The 23609-nt window shown below is 35.7% G+C and overlaps 1 protein-coding gene across 1 annotated transcript in view; it reads right to left on the bottom strand.

Annotated features, from left to right (window-relative positions):
- Positions 1-23609, bottom strand: part of LOC150098382 (FAD-dependent oxidoreductase domain-containing protein 1-like) — a 112432-nt gene that overhangs the window by 5125 nt on the left and 83698 nt on the right. Inside the window, exons 7-8 of the mRNA XM_090405122.1 lie at positions 18045-18180; positions 12828-12932 (exon numbers count right to left, since the gene is read on the bottom strand). Coding sequence (XP_090261248.1) covers positions 12828-12932; positions 18045-18180 — 241 coding nt within the window. The remainder of the gene's footprint in view (positions 1-12827; positions 12933-18044; positions 18181-23609) is intronic.

The raw sequence follows: 23609 nt of genomic DNA, 5'->3' as shown, positions 1-23609 counted from the left end.
ATGAAAGAGCTCAGAGTGAGTGGTGGTATTAAGAGAGCGATAGAGACAGCAGATGAATTTGACTGAGTGGTGGAGGGATATCTTCAGCCAAAGAAGGTCGAAGTTGGGTGATTCTAAGTTAGTTGCTCTCTGGCAGGGTATGTCAGAGTGGATATATGCACAGACACCACCCTTGGGTTGAAAGGAGTTAAATAGTGTATAGTTAGGAAGGTTAAGATGAATAGTGCTGGGGGAAGGTGAGATTTGAGTTTCTGTCAAAAAGAGTAGGTGGGGTTTGGTGGACTGCAGGTGGATGCTATTAAGGTTGGAGTTGAGGCCACGGATGTTGGTTAAGTGGATATGCAAGGTTCTGTGAGACATGGATTTGACCCCAAGTGTCTTGCACGTTTCCTATGCAGTGCTTGCATACTGGTGTCCTTGGTGGCTACTAGTGGCGTCACTTGGTTTCTGTACTAGTTTGGTTTGTTTGTAGTCTATCATCCAACTGTTGTCTCCATTTTGGCGTTTTTCTTCTAGTTGTCTTCGGAGTTGGCATCTTTGTTCTCTCTGGGCAAAGGCTATATAAGATCGAGCACGTATGCGCGACTGAGTGAAAGTGTCCTTTAGCTTTTGGTTTATCGCTGTTATAAATTTAGATGTGTTTATTAGCGAGTCGCAGGTCACTTTCACGAGACTTGGAAAATTCATTCCGTCCTTTCTTTTGTTTATGGGTCCGATACAATAGCATTTGACGATATTTTTGGGATTGAAATTGCATTCTCCTGCTTGTTTGCCGATGTATTCTTTTAAAGATTTATCGTTTTCTGTTGGAAAGTTCAGGATAATGGCATTGAATTTCTTATTTTCGGCCTCAAGTGAGTCATGTACCGTTGATGCAATTAGTTAACGAAGTTCATTAGCAGGCATGGGCGCTGGTCGTCGAGCATCTCAAGCTTAGTTTCCAACTTTCCGATTTTGGAGGAGAAAATATCGATCATAGTATTAGGCTGTTGCTCGAGGTTTTCAACTCTTCTGCCTAGTTTAGTATCTGTTTTATGGAAGGGAGACACATCATACAGAAGTGGGGCTGGTTAAGATCGGTAAAGAGCTTGTGTGCCAATTCATTTATTTTCGTGTAGGAAATATGTAACCAGTTGCAACAGAAATCGCACAATATACCTTTTTTTCTTTCTTTGACTTCGGTTTTACAGCTGCGGCACTTCATAATGTCATTTGGTTTGTTGGTGATGCTATGCTGACAGGACTCGAGGTAATCTTCTGTTGTTGGCCTTTGTTGCCGCCATCTTTACTTCGCACGGTAGGCATAACACTTTCACGTGGCTGTTTTTAGTTGTAAAAAATAGCTGATTTAATGGACAATGGGTACTTACGAGTTGTGCTAGGTAATCAGTTGCTTAGTACCTTCTGTTACTTTTCCGTTTATTGCTTATTTTTTCACAAAAAACACTTGCAATTATGATAAAATGCGGGAGCATAAGTTTAACGTTGCTTATTCAAAGGCACCACCTGCTGACTCCATAGAGTGATTACTTCAAAAAATTGCTAAATGAAACAAGCAGTGATAGCACAGTGGTAAAAACACTCAACAGTCATGCAGTCAGGAATACATATCCACACTTGAAGTAGAAAAAGCCATCGAAAGCCTGAAATGTGGAAATGCAGCAGGAGTAGATAATATTCATCCTGAAATGCTCAAGTATGGAGATATAAAAGTCTTACAGGTACTGCACTGTATAGTTCAGAAGGCCTGGACAGATGGACAAATTCCCGATGACTGGAGTAGAACTCTCGTAGTACCCATTCATAAAAAGGAAAATAAAACTGAATAAGAATTACAGAGGTATTTCTCTACTGAGTGTTCCTGGTAATATTTACGCAAGTATACTTGAAAAATGGTTGAGAAATATTGTGGAAGAAAAGCTTGGTGAAGAACAAGCTGGATTCAGGCCAAATAGAGACTGTCAGGATCAGATTTCACTTTACGACAAATCGTTGGTAACATAACAAAGATCTGTATTTAAGTTTTGTAGATCTGGAAAAGGCATATGACAAAGTATCAAGAGAGAAGCTATTCAAAATGCTAAAATTATATGGTATTAATGGGCATTATATCAAGCAATACTTAGTCTTTGAGTTGTAAGTCAGCAGTTAGAATTGAAGGAAGTACAGGAAGATGGTTTATATAATAATAATAATTACACAATAACCACAGTAATTAACTATAATGAAATAAAAGTACAGATATTTCTTACTGAAATTTACAGTACACGATCAGTGTAGACAACAAGCAATTCAAAGGAATGGAATACGAAGTACAGGATGGCCGGGAAGAGATGGCCATCCTGTATTTTCTTTATTTTTTTTAAATTAACTTTCTCCCTTTGGAGGTATCTGTAGATAAAACTAATACACGGAATGAGACCACATTTTATATTGAGACTTTTGAAGGCATGGGGAGATGAATTCTGTGAAAAAAAGATTTAGTACCAAAAGATGCCGATAGGGGAAGTTTTGGTGATGGCAGAGCCGAAAGCAGTCAAATATTTGCAGTAAACGCAGGTAAAAAGGATTAGGCAAATTTTACTGTGCGTACGTGACAGCAGCGCCACCAATTCCACTTCGAAAAAGGGATTGGGAACGTTCAGGCAGTTATTCGAATGACTGACGAATTGTGCTCAATATGCATTCTACCTTGCCTCAGCATGCTTTAAGTTGTTTTACCTTAAACAGTGCAATGCCGTAGCGCCCTTCGGGAATTTAGAAGGCTTCAGAAGCTGCAAACGGGTCCTATGTCAGCTGTAGCACTGAGAGCTATGATTAAGAAGTTTGAAGAAACTGGATCACTAGGAGTTAGACCTGGCAGAGGATGGAAAGCAGTGCAAGAAGAAACAGTAACAGACGTTGCTACTGCAGTGTTCGACGACACTGGGACCAGTACTGGTCCAAGTGCTCGTGCCATAGCTTGCAAACTTGATATGGCTTATGGTACAGTCTGAAAAATCTTATGGAAAATGCTTCACTTCTATCTGTATAAATTCAGTCGTGTGCAAGCACTAACTACCGCAGATTATGATAAGCACATTACACCGTCGAAATGTTATTATTCCATTTTATCTGCCTTTAATGTAATTATCTGCTTGTTTCCGGCTACGCCAGTGCCAAAATTTCCCCTTTTGGCGACTTTTGATACTAAATCTTTTTTCATGAAAATCATCTCCCCATGCCTTCAAAAGTCTCGATATAAAATTTGATCTCATTCAATTTATTGGTTTTAGCTACAGATGCCTCCAAAGAGAATTAAGAAGAGATGGAGGGAGCTGGTAGAAGAGGACTTGAGGATGAAGAACTTGGATTTGGTGACAGCCCAAGACATGAGGATGTGGAGGAGACTCATCATCAACAGTGATCCCACTTAAGTGGAAGAAGCTGCAGAAGAAGAAAGAAAGCTACAGATGACTATGTGAGGGGAACAGTGAAAGTTACGAACTTGGGAGCGAAAATACAGGAGGCAAGGTTGAGATGGTTTGGTCATGTGATGAGGAGGGAGGATGAAGGATGAATATATGGGAAGAAGGGTCATGCAAATGGATGTGCAAGGAAGGAGGAAGCGTGGGTGGCCAAAGAAGAGATGGAGGGAGCTGGTAGAAGAGGACTTGTGGATGAAGAACTTGGATGTGGTGACAGCCCAAGACAGGAGGATGTGGAGGAGACTCATCACCAACAGTGACCCCACTTAAGTGGGAGAAGCTGCAGAAGAAGAAAGAAAGATACAGATGCCTCCAAAGAGGGAAAGTTATTTTATGGACACCCTGTACATTAACAGCTGGTGAATTGTCTTTGAATTGCTTGTTGTCTACACTGATAACGTACTGTTAATTTCAGTACGAAATATCTGTACTTTTATTTCATTAAAGTTAATTACTGTGGTTATCATGTAATTATTATTTATAGTTATGCCCGCAGGTACCTTTAAAGATAAGATGGGTTAATGTTAATCTAGTGTCAGACAAGGATGTACATTATCCCTTCTGTTATTCATTATCTATATGGATCACATTATGAAGGAAAGTGGTATTAAAACTGATATCGAAATTGGAGATGTTAATGTTGGCTCTTTGCTTTATGTGGATGATGTTATACTTCTAAATAAATGTGCTAAAAGAAAGATTCCCTGACTAAATTGAATAACTGTTGTAATACATATGGTATGAAGGTCAGTAATAACAAGACAAAGACAATGAAAATAGGCAGAAGCATTGAAAATATCAACTACACTGTTGTTGATATTTTCAATGCTTTGTGAAGTCATTTTTAGTGAAGATGGTAAATTAAATATGGAAACAGACAACAGAATCAACAAAGCTGGTATGGTAGGAGGTCAAATAAATAAATTTATATGGAATAAAGAGAGAAATTAGTCAAAACAACACAAAATTAGCTGTATACAAGACAGTTTTCAAACCAGTTTTAACTTGTGGATCTGAGAGCTGGGTCAGAGGTTAAACACTTGACCAAAGACTAAGGACCACAGATATGAGAGTCCTGAGAAAGATTAGGGGCATGAATAGATGGCATCAATGGCAATATCACATTAAAAACTAGGATATTAGGAAAGAACTTGATACTGTCAGCATCCAGGAATGCATTAACAGAACTAATCTCAGGCGGTATGGCCACTTAAACAGAATGTGAGGAAAGATTAGCAAAACAAGTATTCTCTGCAGGTTGGCAGGAAAAAGACCCAGAGGAATACCAAGATATAAGCGGATTGATAAGGTAAAAAGTGCCTTAGAAGATAGAAATATAAGATCTGATAATGTTGGTATCTTGACAGGTAACAGACAGATTTGGAGAAAAATTGTAGATAGGAATTACATATTAGTAATGATGTAAATTTTTCATGTGGTACTATCATATCCTGTACACCCCTTGAGGATACATGTCAGGAATTTGATGATGATGAAGGCAATAAATTTAGCACTACTAAATAAATTCATTGCAAAGAATGATCTGTGGTCATTTCAGGATTGTTTATTTTTGCACATATGAAATTCATTTTCATCTTTGAGAACAGACAATAAAATAAACTGGGTCACAAAAAGTTCAAATATCGAAGGACAATGAAGAAATTCAAAGTAATACAGTATACTTCAAGTCAAGTGATACAAAGGTTGCTCCATTAGAGTTAATCCACTGATGGCTCTACAATTACCATTAAGGATGAACATTGGAGGAGGGTAATTATATGATGAAAAGCAGAATGCTGATGATGTTTTGATCCATGAAAAATCCTAAGATGCCTGAATATTTCATCCATTTTGGCCAGTTAAGAGGTTAATTAATTAGATTAGTGCCACAAGTATTTTCTTATTGATTTTTTTCTGTCATATCTTAAGCTATAATGCATCATTAAAACATTAAAAATGCAAGTTGGCTGTGGAGAGCACATCCATTCTCCCAATGGGTTGCGGGTTCAAATCCTACTGTGAGCATGGATGTTTGTAAAAGCCTACTCTGAATGAATTTATATAGCTCCTTGAATTTATGAAGCTTGTCTTTTTTTTTGAAAAAAAAAAAAAAAAAAAAAAAATATATATATATATATATATATATATATATATATATATGTGTGTGTGTGTGTGTGTGTGTGTGTGTGTGTGTAAAACCACAGCAGAAATTATAAGTCAACATAAAAGTATCTACAGAAAAAATATAGTCAGGAATAATGTAAAATTAATAAATAAAAATAACTTTTCTTTAAAAGTAATGTGTGTGTGTGTGTTATAATTATAAATATTAGTCTTTTGTTGAAATTTTAAAAAACATTAAATGTTGGATGAATAAGATAAAATTTACTGAGTATGGAGCCCAGGGAGATTATCAAAAGCACTAAGATAATGGTTGCACTCATTAACAAAATGAGGACAGTCATTAAAAATATGTATGATGGTCAATACAGAGCTATACTCATATACAGGCATGTTATCACCCTCAACAGGAAGGACTGTGCAGGTGAAATAATTATAACCTATATGGAGCTCAATAAGAACAACTTCCTTTCTGCAAAACCCTATGCAGACTAGACTGCCACAGTTTAATTTCAGGCTTAATCTGGTATAGCTTATTGTTATTCTCTATTCCATGATTTTTGCCCCTAGGTTCATTTTTGTCTTCTAATCTGCTCACCTGTGTAGAGGACTAGTAGACAATATCATAAAAAATGAGCAGATCTATCTGCAGCCTCATTTTCCTTGCTCTAAGTGTGGCTAGTTCAGGAAAGATTCCACAAGACTCATTCCATATGTTGTGTCGTTTCCTATCCTTATGTGCCCTTTCTTATCTCTATTACAACTATATATATATATATATATTATAACTCTTATTTCTATCCTACACTTATTATTTCCAGGTTAATCCTTTCTTATCAATAACGCTACTGGCTGAATCCCTGATAAGAGTGAAGCTGTTGTTTTGTGAGACAAAGAAATGCAAATGGCGGATGCCTATTTCTTTGTCTCAGCACTGGTTCTATCTCCCTTTTCAAATTCAGAGAAAATTTATTTGTTTGCGCTGCGCCACCCTGAATCCTAGGATATACTAAACATGTAAGACCAAGGAGTTAGAACACAGTCAGCATTCACTCTTCTCAGCTATAAATTTACAACTTGCAGTCATGACCTTATATTACACAATTTCCCGCCCTTTTGTGGTTCGTTATATTTTATGAGCAAGTGCAGTAGGATCTAAGTACAGGCAAGACAACATTCACATTAAAACAAAACATTTTAATTACAGGTAGAATACATATATTACACTTAGAAGCACTGAGTTAATCATTCAACTAAATTTTATATACAGCATTAGCACTCTTACATACAGTTAATTATCCCTTTTCATGAATTTCTATCTGAGAAACATAAATACTAACATTTAATCACTTAGTCTCAATTTTCTACTCTAATCAATCAAATTTTACTCTTAATACTTATCAAATTCCATTCATGATTCTCTTTAACAATCCTATTCAAATTTCACCACGTGTCTCAGAAGTCGGCCATTTCACATTACGGTTATTCTCACCCAGCAAATGGTTAGTTATTTACATAATATTTTAGACTAAGCAACTATATAATAATAATACAATGAAATTTCACATTACTAAATAAGATAAGATACAAAAACTAAATTACGATTTCTATGCAAGTGCTTCTTTATTTCTGATAAACCATTATTTTCCTTAAGAGAGTGAGAACGATGTTAAGTCCGAGTGAAACGTGATTTTCTTTAATATTTTGTTTCACTCCGACTTAACACATACATGTTGATTTCCCATCTGTCCCCATTACCAAACATTTGTCGAGTTGTACAACCACCTTGTCATGCAACTCTCTCCCTCTCTCTTCATCCAATGTAATGGTAGCACTGTACTCGATGTTGTGCACACCAGGATGATTTAATGAAGTGAGCATTCATTATTTAAACAATGGTACAATCTGATTCAGGCACAAGCATGCAGTCTGCATTCAGTACGGTTATTCTTCCACTTTCACTCATTCTTTTATGCAGCATAACAATCAAGTTCTTTTGGATTATCTTTTAGCCTGCATGGCCAATTTCTTTCATTTCAACTTTGCTTTTTGTGCAATACTCTTAACATGTCTATCCTGTTTGTATATTTCATAACTCCTCTCATCCTTATTCTCACAATATTCTTTCCACAACATCTGCTTCTTCTTCTGGATCTCTTCTTAATGAGATTGTATATCCATTTCACTCCCACCCTATTTGTTCTTGAAACTCTAGAGATGCAATCAGATTCTATCATTTAAGCATCTTTTCACGGCTGATATCTTATTCAACGTTGCAATTCACATATCCTTTCCTAATTAGAATACTGAGCTACTTTTCTAGGTCAGTATGGCATGATCACTGTCATCAAGTGGTAGCAAACCTGTCACATCCTTAATTGAGACCAACTTCTAACACTATTATGTTCTTATCACAAATTCTTATCATGAATTTTCCCTACTGCCCAATAATCATTGGAATAACTTAGTTTGCCATTAATGATTACTCATTCAGTAATCATTTCCAATGATTCATATGCTCACATAATATGTCCAATGTACATCAACCTCTGTTTAGCAATCACTGCCTCCAAGGAGCATTTTGTCTTTGCTGCAAGCAAAGACAAAATGAATATATTACAAAATCAAATACGTTTACAATGCTTGAAGGAAATTCCTGTTGTAGTAATTCAATGCTTTCCGAAAGAGGCACATTTGTAAATAAAGAAACAACATCTTTAATTTTTTTTTGAAAAAATTTTTTGAAATCCAAAATACTTTGGATTTTAAAAATAAAATTTCAGATCTTCATTTGGACGTTTCTGATATCATGATCAGTTTAGATGTTTCTTTATTTACAAATGTGCCTCTTTCAGAAAGCATTGAATTACTACAACAGGAATTTCCTTCAGACATTGTAAACGTATTTGATTTTGTAATAAATTCTGGTTATTTTTCCTTTAAAAATAAGTTGTATCAACAAATTGAAGGAACAGCAATGGGTAATCTTCTTTCTCCTGCTATCTCCAATTTCTTTATGGAACATTTTGAACAATGTATCTTTGACAACATTTCTTCCAGACCTACTCATTGGTTCAGATATGTCGATGACATTTTTGCTGTATGGAATGGCTCTTCGGATGAACTTCAACAATTTCTCACTAAGTTAAACACATTTCATCCTAAGATCAAGTTTACCCTAGAAGAGAATCAAATAAGCAGTTAGCCTTTTTAGATCTTCTAATTCTTCGCCAACCAGATGGTAACCTACATTTCTCAGTTTATAGAAAGAAGACTCATACAGGCCATTATATCCATGCGGAATCTCATCACCATCCCAGTCAAGAGGCAGGAACTATTAAAACACTGGTTCATCGGGCCCACTCCTTTTGTTCTTCAGAGAATCTTTTACAGAAAGAACTACAATATATAACTTCTTCCTTTCTATCTAATGGTTATAAGAATTGCTTCATTAAAAGAACTCTGAGTAGTTTTAATATGTCTTCCTCTTCAAACACAGAAGAAATAACGCACATTACTATCCCTTATGTACAAGGCATCAGTGAACGTATAGCAAAAGTTTTAAAACCACTGAATATTTTTGTTGCCTTTCGATTGTTTAGAAAAATCTCCACCTTTCTCACTTCTCCTAAGGACAAACTTCCACATCTTAAGCATCCAAGTGTCTACCAGATTCCGTGCTCTTGTGGATTATCTTATTTCAGACAAACTGGAAGATCTGCCTCTATTCGGCTAGAAGAACACCAATCTTATATTGAATACTTTAAACCTGAAAAGTCTGGACTTGCAGAACATGCCATCTTCACTAGACACAGAATTCACCGGAGAAACACAAGAGTTCTTCACAAAAGTCAGTTTCTCATGGAACGCCTTTATAAAGAAACATGTGAAACTCTACTTCATTCTCCTAACTTAAAGAGATCCGACAGCTTACATCTATCCCCTTCATGGGAGATAGTACTTTACAAATCAGCTAATCTTACCTAACTTTTTATTGTATTGATTTTTTTTTTTTTTTTTTTTAGGAAAGTTATTGACCTTTTTAGTTATCTTACACCAGCTATTTAGATGGTGCTTTTTGGAATTGTCAGTCATTGTTTAATTTGAGCTTAATGTACTGAAGATGCCTCTGATGCACAGGCGAAAATGACACTATTAAATAATTTTTGTAATATGAGTTTTTTTTCCGTTATTAATTTTGTATCAATTATCATATCTTATATTTGTATCTTCTAAGGAACTTTTCACTGTATCAATCCACCTATATCTTGGTCTTCTAGGTCTTTTTCCTGCCAACTCTTATTCCATATAAATTTATTCAGTTGATTTTCTACCATATAGTTTGACCACCGTTTGCAGGTCCCTGTTTCGCGTCTTTCCAAGAATAGTCGATTCATGCTGAAGGGGAGAAAGAAATGAAGGACATCTGAATTGGTCGCCAACACGCGAAATCACGTGCTTTTTAGGTAAAATTTTCCAACTGTTATACAAGAAACATAGTTAACTACAATAATCATAAAAGAGAAGTTAATTTTCCAACCAGTAATAATAAACAACTCATCCCACTATACGGACTGATTACCCTATTATTGGAATGGATTCTCCTTTTTCTGAGATGCGCAGAAGTGTCAAGGGACCTCAAATCAGTGGGCGAACTATACCAGCTTTGTTGATTCGGTTGTCTATTTCCATATTTAATTTACCATCTTCACTAAAAATCATGCCTAAGCAGCTGAAATGTTTTACTTGTTCTATAGGTTCTCCATTCACGATGCAATTGATATTTTCAATGTTTCTGCCTATTTTCATTGTCTTTGTCTTGTTATTACCAACCTTCATACCATATATATGACATCAGTTATACAGCTTTGACCCTTTCATGCACATCTTTATGTTAGAATATGGTGTTAGTGATGACTAGTCAGTGTCCCAAATAGAAAAGTAAGTATTTAACATTATCACTGGCTTTGGTATTTTTTCTGAATTTTCCATAAACATTTCTACATATGTGGTATTAATTTTCTACTCTGCTGTTCAGATCTCCACCAAAAACCAGCTTTTCAACTTTTCCTTATGCATCAGCTGCCCTCTCTAATTACTTGAAAGACTCCATGGCCTCTTCCTTCTCCACCATTCCTTAAGTATACTTGCATATATCTTACCAGGAACACTCAGTAGAGAAGTACCTCTGTAGTTCTCACATTCAGTTTTATTTCCCTTTTTATATATGGGTACTATGAGAGCTCTACTCCAATCATATGGGATTTGTCCTTCTGTCTAGGCCTTCTGAACTATGCAGTGCAGCCACTGTAAGACTTTTATACCTCCATATTTGAGCATTTCTGGTTGAATATCATCTACTCCTGCTGCCTTTCCACATTTCTGGCTTTTGATATCTTTTTCTACTTCAAGTATGGATATGTATTCCTGATTGCATGCCTGGTCAGTTGTTTTTACCATTGTGCTGTCATCACTGCTTGTTTCATTTAGCAATTTTTCGAAGTAATTACTCCATACTTCAAGGATATCTTTTTCTCCTGTTTTTCATGTCACCTTTATCATCTCTAATTCCTTTTACAGCACTCTTTCCTCTATTTCTGAGCTTCTTTAACAACCAAAATATCTTGCCACCTTTTTCTATGTTCTTACCAAAGTCCTCCTGTGACTTTTGTTTAGCTAGTTTTACACAGTGTTTAGCTTTCTTACATTTGTATTTTCTAAGAGCACAAGCTGACATATTTGCCAGGAACTTTTGATATGCTTTCTTCTTTTCTTTCATTGCCTCTTTAACTTCCTGTGTCCACCATGGAGATCTAATTTTTCTATCCTTATAGGCAACCTCACCACATACCGCTCTGGCTGAATCAATCGGGGTTTTTTTCAGGGCTTGCCACTGAATCTCCAAGGTTTGGTTCCTGTTCTCAAACTCTTTCATTTTTTCTTCAATCATGTTTGTGTATTTTAGTCTACAGTTCACATCTGAGAGCTGCTCAACTTTTATTCGCTTTAAAACTTTCTTACATTTTATTCTTTTCAATATGAAATTCAATTTTATCCTGCTCAAGACTAAATGGTAATCACTTCCAATTTTAAAACCTCTGTACACTCTGGTGTCCTGCACCAGGGAGAAAACATCACTATCAACAATAACATAGTCAATGAGACTTTTCTTATTCCTTGCCTCTTCTTTCCATGTGAATTTGTGCACATTTTTATGTTGGAACATGGTGTTAGTAATAACCAGTCCATGTCCTGAACAGAAATCCAACAGGTATTTGCCATTATTATTAGCATTGCTCTTTTCTCCAAATTTTTCCAATATATTTTTGTATGTCTGACAATAATTTCCTATTCTGCTATTCAGATCCCCAACAAGGACCAACTTTTCCTTTTTCATTGTGTCAGTTGCTTTCTCTAAAGCCTTAAAAAATTGCTCCACTCTTCTACTTAGTAGAACCTTGTGTTGGACCATATGCATAAATAAGTCTCATTGTCCAGTTCCCCTTTCTGATATTTGCCCACATCACTCTACTTGAGACTGCCTGCCATTCAAGAAGATTAGCCTCATATTTAGTGTTTACTCTGGCTACTCCTTTTCCTTGATTGTCACTGCCTGAATATAACATTTTGTATTTACTGCTCAGAAAGCTCTCACCAGTTTTTGCATTTTTTGTTTGAGTCACTCCTATTATGTCGATCTGGTACTTTTCCAATTCCTCAGCTAGCTCCATTTCTTTGCCATTCAGGCTTCTTATGTTGATAGTACTGATCTTGAACTCTGGTGATGTTGAGGTGGGTTTTAGTTTTCTCCAGTGGGTGACTTTTCGCTGTTTGCCCTATTTCCATGGCGAAAACAACAGGGGCCTTGTTTAACAGGGCAATGCCCCAGCCGGCATGAAATTGTGTTATGTTGTACATTAATTTTTTATTTTGGTTTAAGCCAATAAAAATACAATTTGGTTGGCTAAATCCCAAATTGCCAGCCCATCCTTGTTCGTTCAGTATCCAGGTAGATACCTATGTTTATGATTTATGATTTAAATTTATATTTGTTTAGAAATAATTTTTTTTTCTTCTTGGTTTTTATTTCCATCTCCTATTTTGAAGTGTTCCCACAATGTTGCTATGAGAAGCAGGTTACATGACTATCCTCAGACTAATTTTGAACATTTTAAACAAAATGCTTAACATTTCCAGGCTAAATTCTAATCAATCATTATAATGGCAATTTCAGCTTACCTTTATAGCTTCGAATACAGGTAATCTATTTGCTATCAGAGGCCAAACTGCATTTTCAAAGTAGTTGTAATCCACATCTAAGTTGGATATGTCTGGTTCTTCACTCTGAAAATAATGGTGGTGGTGGGGGGGGTAAATGAAGCATTTCTACATACACCAAAATATTTAAAATTCTTGCTATAACTAAAATGAATCTGATATATTTCAAAAAGGTTATAGTTTTCAATACATCTTAAGTATAATTTTTTCTAAATGTCAAAAGCATTCATATCATCTTGATTTATAAGTAATGTTAACATATGAGCCTCTGTAACAGTTGGAAGAATCATAGTACATTGCACCCTTTGACTGGTCAAGGCCTCAGTTTGATTCTTATCATGATGAGAAGAATCTTTATGTGGACTTTGTCAATTGAGGGTGAGTTAGCCAATCTCCTACAAAGGTAGAAGGGTTTTTCCCCACAGATACTTGGGTTTTTCATCCTGCATTCAGGCAAATTGCCCATCAAAACATACACAATTTACCGACAAAAAAAATACCATTGTCAGTGGTGATGGACAGTAGATTGTGTCGATTATATTTGTGCATAGTGGAAGAATTAAGCAGTAGGGGAGACAGTGAGATGTGTAGCAGAGTGCCCTCCTGTGATGAGTCCTTGAAGCGTATCATATAATAATATAAAAGATGAACACAACTGAAATATTTCATATCATCATCAAATTCCTGCCATGTACCTTCAAGGGGTGTACAGGATATGATAGTACTACATGAAAAATTTACATCATTACTAACTTCCGATCTACAATTTTCCTCCAGATCAGTCTGTTACTTATCAAGACTCCAATATTATCAGATCTTATATTTCTGTTGTCTACCATAAAATACTGTAGATGACAGCTCTCCCTTCTTGATAATGCAAATTAGTAGCTAAATAACTAGTTAAGTTTCCTTCACTTTAGAATATACTATGTTTCTCTACTCCTGCTCCAATCAGGCAAACATTTCTAAATGAAATAAACCTTAATCCCCCCCCCTCCCCATTCCAATCAAAATCCCTGACACGCTATCCAAGCCTTGGTTTTCCAAGTGTGCAAGGGTCATTCAAGACAGCTCACGTCATGACTCCTTTTGGTCTGCATCTGCCAACAGAAAAAATCCTTCAATATCCTCCTTTATACAATCAAGTCTTCTAGTCCTGATACCATCAGGATCAGAAGCTTGGTATCCAAGTATACCTAATAGCTTGCTCCAGAATATTTGTGCTACATATTCTTTCATGCTTATCCAGCATCTACCCTAGAACATGGAAGCAAGTCTATATTGCCTATTCCAAAAAATAGGATGATAGAAGTCAACAATTAAATTATCATTGCACATCTCTCACTTAAGTTCTTTTAAAAATTAAGGAAAATGTTCTGCCTTTGGACACATGCCATGAAAATTCTGTAGAAACTAACATGGTTGCTTTGACATTTCTAATGAATTTAATCAGGCAATATTTATTATGTATCATAATGGATAGCTTCCTTTTTTTCAGATTTCCAAATTAATGCCACCTGGGCTCCAGAAATCCTCTCACCATGGGCGAGTAATCAGAGAAAAATGGCAAGCGAATTATCAGCCTCCCATTTTTTTTTATTCCTTTTAAAACATCTCTCAGTTATAATCCCTCAATTAACCAACAGAAGAACAATTTGCTAGTTAGATAACTGAAGGATTGGATAATGAATGTACGATTACATGGTATTGTACCAGAAGTCTCTTAATATGCTATGCCGTTCAATGGTCAAATATTGTTATATAATTTTAATAGTCACCTGATGAATAGTATGCCTGAGTGTTCAATAAGTTCTATATTTATTCCATCTTCTCCAGAGAATTTTCCACATTGTATTGCTAGTTGAATTTCCTGTGATGTAATTTCTTCCTTTGTAATTTATGCGAGACCAGTTTTATAATTGTTATGTATCATAAGGTTTGGAAGAAATCAAGCTAGGTTTTTCCTTTAAATTATTTCAACTTTTTCTTTTATCTCTTTATTTACTTAATATTTTGTATCTATTTGACCTCTTCGTTGTAAGAATCCTTTCCAATTATGACATGATCCTATGTTTCTCTATTTTCTTTTTCATACTTGCTTTTTTTGTGCTACTGCTCTTCTGTGTTTATAATTACTTTCTGTGTCTAGTAATTATCAACAATTTACATCCTTCTTTCTTGTCTTTGTTTACTGCTTCAATATTTTCTTCTCAGTTTCTTTTTTTCTTCTTTTATTTACTTTGTGTTGCAAGGCATTCTGTTGCTCCACTTATGTTTTTCTTAAATTATTCCATTCTATATTATAAATTTTTTTTTTTAGTTTTTTTTTTATTTATTCTCTGTATATAGAGGTAACAGAAATAATAGTATGTCATCTAAAAGTTGAACTCTAGAATACTCGAGGATTTTTCTTTGCTCTGATTTGATTAATTTGAAACCATCTTGAGGATATTCTTAATATTCCTTGCATCATATAATGATCTGATGCTAGCCAGCTAGCCATAAATACTGTTACAACTTGAACAGCGCATAAACCTTTAATCTATCAGTAAATCATTTACAGCTTTCAGCACATACAAAACCACATGTATAATGCACATATAGCAGCACTCAATGTTTCAAATGTTGGCTTCTGCCTTCACACATGCCCAAAGTCTGTGAGGCCACATATCGATGGTGGCATGCACACCATCCAACAGAAATACTGCCACTGCTCGCTCCAAATCCACCTTCAGGCTGACGATGCTGGAATGTTGTTTCTTGCAGACTACTCTCTCTCTCTCTTAAGCTATGACCACAATCTGAAGTCCAATGGATTCAGATTGGGACTTCCAGGTGGCCAATGAGATGGTGATATGTGGTCTGGCTCATTCACCACTGTTGTGTGGTCCTCGCCTTGTGTGTAAGGGCTGAGTCCTGTTGGAAGGTACACTACCATGAAACAAGGTATTGTTTAGGGGCCATAGCACAGGTTCCAGCATCTTTTCAGTATCTTGATACACTTTGGCAAAGGTTTTGAACCCTTCTTCTTGGAAATGAAACTTGGATATCCTCCTGATACATCGCTCCACCACTACCACCAAACCATCACTGACATGGGGTTATAACCTCTCTGAATCCTGGATTGTATGCCAAATGCTGTGTAACTATATGAGGGAAAAAACCCAATTGTTATGGTAGTTAAACAACTCTTCAATGATAAAAATCTTCTCATCTGTGAAAAGGATATCTCCGTCTATTGTTTACATACCGCCAGGGAAGTGCCTTTGATTTTACCACCCTCTGTTGCATGAGTTGTGGTGATAGTAAGTGTCCAATAGGACAACGATAAGCTCACCTCCAGATCATCAGTTAGTACACATGACATCATTCTCTGTGAAATGTTCATCTATCACTTTCTGCAATTTCACAAGATTACAATAGAGGCATGCCTTCACAGCCCTCACAAGCTGTTGTGTCCTAATGCAACGTGGTTGACCTGTTCTTTGGTGGTCAAATACATCTGTATTGTTATAACAGTTAATAGTCCAATGCACAAACATCCTACTGATCATAAGTGTTTTTAGCATGTTGAAAATAACAGGTGGCTGCATTCCAACCTTGTGAAGTGCTATTACAGCTACATGGTTCTCATAATCTTTCCACTGCATGTTAACCCATACAACTAGATAACTCTTTCTCTACTGATAAACACATGAATGTTGGCTGCACACAGCACCACCAACGAAACTGGGCTCGCACAATTCTGTGGGCAGTGCAGGGTGTGTGGAAGATGTAACAGTATTTATGGCAAGACCGTGTATTTCTGTTCCTCTGAATACTCTATTCAGTATAAGTTATTATACAGTCCATTCTATGTTTTAGTTTTCTTGTTTTTCAGGTGAATTTATGGTAATCTTTATGCTTGAAAAGTATTAGTAATTTTTAGGTCCTTATGCGTAGAAAAATTTCTAAGTCTATATCCATTTCTGTTACATGTGACTTCGACATTCATTCTTGTATTCTATACTCTGGTGCTGAGATCCTCCATTATTAAAAGATAGTTATTCAAGTTTATTTCATTTTTTGTAAATCTGAACAGAAGGCATTGTTATCTTCCTCTAGAATAGAACCAGTAACAATCAAGTGATGATGAATTATGATTTTAATGGAGTAATGACAGCAAATGTCATACTGCACCATAACAAAAGTTGTAATACATAACAGTACATATCATAAGACAATCACAAAAATCCATGCCCACAGCAGGATTTGAACCCCGTGACCTGTTGGTTGGAGAACAGGTATGCTAACCACTAGACCATAGGTTCCCAAAGTAGGTGGTACCGCCCCTCCCCCAGTGGGTGCTGAAGCCATCTTGGGGGGCTATAGTGGGATGAGAAGCACATTAATTTGTTATTTTTGCTTTGTATTTTTACTTTATAAGTTAGAAATAAACAATTTTGTAATATATTTAATGGTGTTTTAATTATTACAATAAGATTCTTACTAATGCAATACAATCTCTTAATTGTAATCCATCATCATCAAATTCCTGCCATGTACTCTCAAGGGGTGTAGGATATGATAGTACTACATGAAAAAAATTACATCATTATTAATTTCCTATCTACAATTTTCCTCCAAATCAGTCTGTTACTTGTTAAGACTCCAACATTATCAGATCTTATATTTCTATCATCTAAAGCACTTTGTACCGTATCAATCCACCTATATCTTGGTCTTCCTCTGGGTCGTTTTGCTGCCAACCTGGTAGAGAACACTTGTTTTGCTAATCTTTCCTTGCCCATTCTGTTTAAGTGACCATACCACCTGAGATTACCTCTGCTAACACATTCCTGGATGCTGAAAATGTCAAGTTCTTTCCTAATATCCTCATTTTTAATATTATATTGCCATTGATGCCATCTGTTCACGCCTCTAATCTTTCTCAGGACTCTCATATCTGCGGTCTCTAGTCATTGGTCAAGTGTTTTACTTCTGACCCAGCTCTCAGATCCATAAGTTAAAACTGGTTTGAACACTGTCTTGTATACAGCTAATTTAGTGTTGGGATATCAATCTGATGTTAAGTTAATCGAATACAGTTACATAGTGCTGTTCTATGAGTTTATTTTAGTTGAAGGTTTGGTTATCTTAAGGTCAGATAGAGAATTTAATCTACTTTCAAAAACCTACTTGACATGGAGATCGACCACAAATATAGTGTCCTCCTAGGCCTTCCCTGCGTACATAAGCACATGAGTGATCAATCACAAGAGGAAAATCTATACCAGGTCCATTTTCACAGTGGAATACATATACATATCTCTTCCTACAGAAACAAAAAAAGAAAAATTAAACTATTATAATCTACTTACTCTAAAAAACAAAATATTTTGCAATTGTCCATTATTTTATATACAATTTTTTTTCTCACTTATACAATGTTTTTCTATTAAAGGAAAATTTCGAATCAGTATCAACTTTTAAAATTATTTAATGAAAAAAAGATTTATGCAAGTATGCTTGAGAAACAGTTAAGAAAAATAGTGGAGGGGAAGGTTGGAGAAGAACAAACTGGGTTCAGGTCAAACAGTGGTTGTAAGGATCATATTTCACTTTAAGACAAATATTTGAAAAATCATGGGAATATAACAAGAATCTATATTTAAGTTTTATAGATCTGTAAAAGGCATATGGCATGGTGGGAAGAGGAAAGCTCTTCAAAATGCTATAGTTATATGGTGTAAATGGGACATTATATCAAGCAATATTTAGTCTGTATTTGAGTTTTGTAAGTCAGTAGTTAGAATTGAAAGAGATACTGAACACGGTTTGATGTTTCAGGTGTGAGACAGGGATGTACATTATCTCCACTGTTATTCATCATTTATATGGATCACATGAAGGAAAGTGGTATTAAACTAGTCAAAATTGGAGATGCTAATTATTTGCAATATATTTTATCTGCAATAAATTTGGTATGAAAATCAGCAATGAAAAGATAGACAAAAGAAATAGACAGAAATATTAAAACATCAGCTACATTCTGAATGGAGAACCTATAGAACAATAAAACAATTCAGTTATTTAGGCACAATTTTTAGTGAAGATGGCAAATTAAGTATGGAAATGGACAACAAAATTAGCAAAGCTGGTGGGATAGGAAGTTAACTGAATAAATTAAACTTTGAACAACACTGTCGTGTACAGCTAGTTTAGTCAAAACACTAAACTAGCTGTACACAACTGTTGTTCAAAGCAATTTCAACTCATGGATCTGAGAGCTGATTAGAAATAAAACACTTGATCACAGTCCATTGACATGCAAATTCTGAGAAAGATTAAGGAAGTATATGGATGGCATCAATTTCAGTATTATATTAAAAATGAGGAGATTTGGAAAGAACCTGGCTTTATTAGTATTTAGGAATGTGCTGGCAGTGATAAACTCAGGTGATAGGGTCACTGAAACAGAATGGAAAAGTTACTAAAACAAGTTTTCTTTGCAAGGATGGCAGGACAAGACCCAGAGAAAGACCAAGAGCTAGGTGGATTGATATGATAATTGAGTCTTGACAAATAACATATTATGGCAGAAAATTCTCGATAGGAAGCTACTAATGATGCAAATCTTTCATTTAGTATACTATCATGATATCCTCTACACACTCTGAGGGTATGTGTAGGAATTTGATGATGATTACAAAAATTATGAATTTTAAATTTTCAATAATAATAATAAAATGTCTAATGAGACATGAAATTGTTTTTGGTGGGAAGAAGTTAGTTTGGTGAAATCTAATTCTGTATGCTATTTCTAGCAGTATATGGGGGTTCCATGTCAAGAAGACTTTTTTTTTTGTTTTGAGATGCATTTACAGTCACCAGTCATCAAACAATTGTTGATGACTATTAAAATTTATGATATGATAAGGTCTGTGTAGCTTAGTGGAAGTGGTGCTTGCAACCTCTTCCACTGCCCGAAAACAGACATAAGTTCAAGTCTCGTTGCCGAATAGAGGTACTTTTTCTAAGCCTTTCTTCGACTGGTTCCCGAGTTAGTAGTCTCTGGCACAGGCAAGTGAGTTTTTCCCTCCTGGAAACTCAAGAAAATCAACTGTAGAACCCACACTATTTCACTATTTCAGGTATTAACATATCTGGCTAGGGTTAGGTACCAAGAGATGGCAGCACTTGTTTATCAGTCTTTTCACTGGTTGCTGCTTATAATTATTGATAATCTTAGGTCAGCTATCTCTGATTGGCTACTGGTGGAGATTGAACTGCCCACTAAGTCTCCAGAAGCTAGATAGGGTCAAAAAGGCCTCGCCTACTTCCTGTAAGGGAATAAAAGGCATTAGCTGAAAGCAGATGATTTTGAAATTTAGCAGTTTAGACCATGTGGTTTGAACAATATGAATTTGAACTTTTAATGTACATAGTTCAGACCACATGGTTGGAACACAACTGTGCATCAGTCAGATGGCATTCTTATGAAGGTTAGTCAATACATGTAAGAGTCACATTTTGTTTGAAAATTACTTCAGATTTTTCTAGTTCTTGAAAAAAAAATTAATCATGGAATATCTGCAACAGTAGTGACAAAAATATAAAAGGAAAAAAAAGTATTATAACTGTTTTCACAAATCCTTTATTTGATTCATAGACTTTAGTACATCATTGGCTCACTTTTTTTTACTATGATTACAGATGCTGCTCACCTAGGTAGACTTCCTGCTAACTATTGATAAATAGACATGTTATTTTTTCTTTAGCCTGCTTCTGTAAGAAAAGTATGGTTGTATGAGTGTTGTAGTGTAAAATCTCTATGAGATGTAACATGTTCTTTTACATGTTTTTTTAAGAGGAATGTACTTAGAGAAATGTTCTTTTGTTGAAAGTTTTTCACTTGGTTATATCATAAATTAAAGATACCAAGAAATTATATACTTGGTTTAATCATTATCCAAGTGTAGGCAAACAAAGTTTGTGCCCCTGAAGTACCTTTCAGGAGAAGTTATACCACCTTTGTCAAGAGTTGCCCCAGTCCTGAAAGGTACTTCAGGAGTCAACTTTGTTTGCTTATTACACTTGAATAATGGATTAAACCAAGTATATAATTTCTTGGTATCTTTAATTTATAATATAACCAACTGAAAAACTTTCAACAACTATCTATCTCTAATCCAGAGCATTTTTAATAATAAGGTGCGACACCTTTCGGCAACTGGTATATATGGAAATATGACTTCTCCATTACTTCCACCTTAATATCACCACCTCTGGGTCTGGCTCCCACTGATATCTCAATTAAGGTCGAAACTGGTCTGGGTAGTGGCCCTTCCCTTAATGCACCACCTTTGTCACAAGTTGCCTCAGTCCTGAAAGATACTTCAGGTGCAGACTTTGCTTACACTTGGATAATTGATTAAACCAAGTATATAATTTCTTGGTATCTTTAATTTAAAATGTTACTTTTGTCTGTAATAATCTTGTAATTTTACTAACTTAAATGAGCCTTTGTTAAAGTAATGTGGTGCCATGATGTCATCATGTAATGCTGTTAACTCATGTCAAATCAGTAAGTCTGATTCTAAGAATGGTCTTATAATGAAATGTCCAAAGATGCGTGAAGTATGATGTCATCATGTCCAAAAGTCAGTACATGACCATATATGGAAAGGTCAAAACCATGAGAATGCATACCACAGAAGTCCGGGCATATATGAGGCAAGTCGTTGAGAAGGAATTTTGGTCTTAGAGTTTTCTAAACCTTCTCTTAACTGGGTCTGCCATCAAGTTAGATCCACTGTCGGTTATTGAAAGAGAAGCGTTGTTTGTCTTAGGGGTTTTCTAGATCTCTTACCTAGGTCTGCTGCCAAGTGAGGCACTTGCCAGTAATCGAAAGAGAAGCATCGCAGGTTCTGAGTTCTCTTACCTGGGTGTGTGGCCATAAGAAGTATTGTGTTGATCATCTTGAAATGAAAGAGCTACATTGCCACCATTTTAAGGGTCTTATAGGACAAGAAATAATCAACAACTTAGACAAGGAAGAAATTTAGCGGCATATCAAGAATGAGTCAGCAGATGGGAAGAAAGACAAGAAGGAGCACTTACATGTGAAAAAATATTCATACAAAAGGCAGTGTGCTGAACGAGAATTGTAAGTAGTTATACATATGTTAATTTCTGAATAAGAATGTACATCAAGTATGTTTGTTTATGAGATAATGTATATCGATATTGAATTAGGTATGCTTTATTGTCAGTTAATGTATATATGACCGGCAGGTTATTCTAGATTGTGAATTAGCTTTAAAGGAAGAAAATTAGAACTAAGTTTGGATTAGGAAGAATTGAGAATAACAAAAGAATTGTAATAAAATTGTATATATATGTTAATGTGAATCATTCCATAACTATTCCTTTTTGATTTAATCAAATGGTTTGTGAACAACACATACGGCTGATTCTGTCAATACTCTATCCTGAAAAATTCGAACTTGCATAAGATAAAGTTTAAATAATCAAGCCATGACTAATTTTAGGTAAGGATAAATATACCGTATTTTCCAGTGTATAAGACACACTTTTTTACCTTAAAAATTCATCTTAAAAATGGGGTGCATCTTATATAATGAAGGTAAAGATTATTTCCGCTTTTCAAAGTCATACGCACTCCCTTTTATGTTCCAAGATCTTTGTAGGCGGTTAATGGTGCAATCAAATTGATGCATGACTTCTAGCGCGTCATTGGCTAAGAACGGGGAGTCCCTATTCGAGTTTCATAATATCTTATCCGAGTAATCGGTTACCGATGTTTATCAGTATTGAGTTGACGTGTTGAGATATTTTGTGTTCAGTTTGATATTTCCCCATAGATTTTCGTGATGGAAAAAAACAGGCGACATTCATATTCTTCAAGTTACAAATTGCAGGTTGTAAAATATGCAGAAGAGCACAGAAGAATAGGGAAGCTGAAAGACATTTTGGACCTCTACCTACAGAAAAAATGATTAGAACCTGGCAGTGTCAGAAGGAGATTTTGTACAATTTGCGTAATGAAAAGCGCACGGAACGTGGAAAATTTGCCAAGTGGCCAGAACTAGAGACCGAAGTTTTGAAATGGGTGCAAGAAAATCGGCAAAATGGCATTGCCATTTCAACAAAAATGATTCGTACACACGCAGTCAAAGTAGCCTGTGAGCGTTACATTGAAGATTTTAAAGGTGGTGCATCATGGTGTTACCGTTTCATGAAATGCAGTGGACTTTGTATCATCATCATCATCAAATTCCTGCCATGTACCCTCAAGGGGTGTACAGGATATGACAGTACTACATGAAAAAATTACATCATTACTAACTTCCTATCTACAATTTTCCTCCAAATCAGTCTGTTACTTGTCAAGACTCCAACATTATCAGATCTTATATTTCTATCGTCTAATGCACTTTGTACCGTATCAATCCACCTATATCTTGGTCTTCCTCTGGGTCGTTTTCCTGCCAGCCTGGCAGAGAACACTTGTTTTGCTAATCTTTCCTCTCCCATTCTATTTAAGTGACCATACCATCTGAGATTAGCTCTGCTAATGCATTCCTGGATGCTGACAATGTCAAGTTCTTTCCTAATATCCTCATTTTTAATATGATATTGCCATTGATGCCATCTGTTCACGCCTCTAATCTTTCTCAGGACTCTCATATCTGCGGTCTCTAGTCTTTGGTCAAGTGTTTTACTTCTGACCCAGCTCTC

This window comes from Typopeltis vanoorti, chromosome 15, assembly GCF_054136105.1.
Source record: "Typopeltis vanoorti isolate ZY-2024b chromosome 15, IOZ_Tvanoo_1.0, whole genome shotgun sequence".
NCBI classification, from domain to species: domain Eukaryota; kingdom Metazoa; phylum Arthropoda; class Arachnida; order Uropygi; family Thelyphonidae; genus Typopeltis; species Typopeltis vanoorti.
Note: the sequence above shows the minus strand (reverse complement) of the source record. Positions and strands in the feature narration are given on the sequence as shown.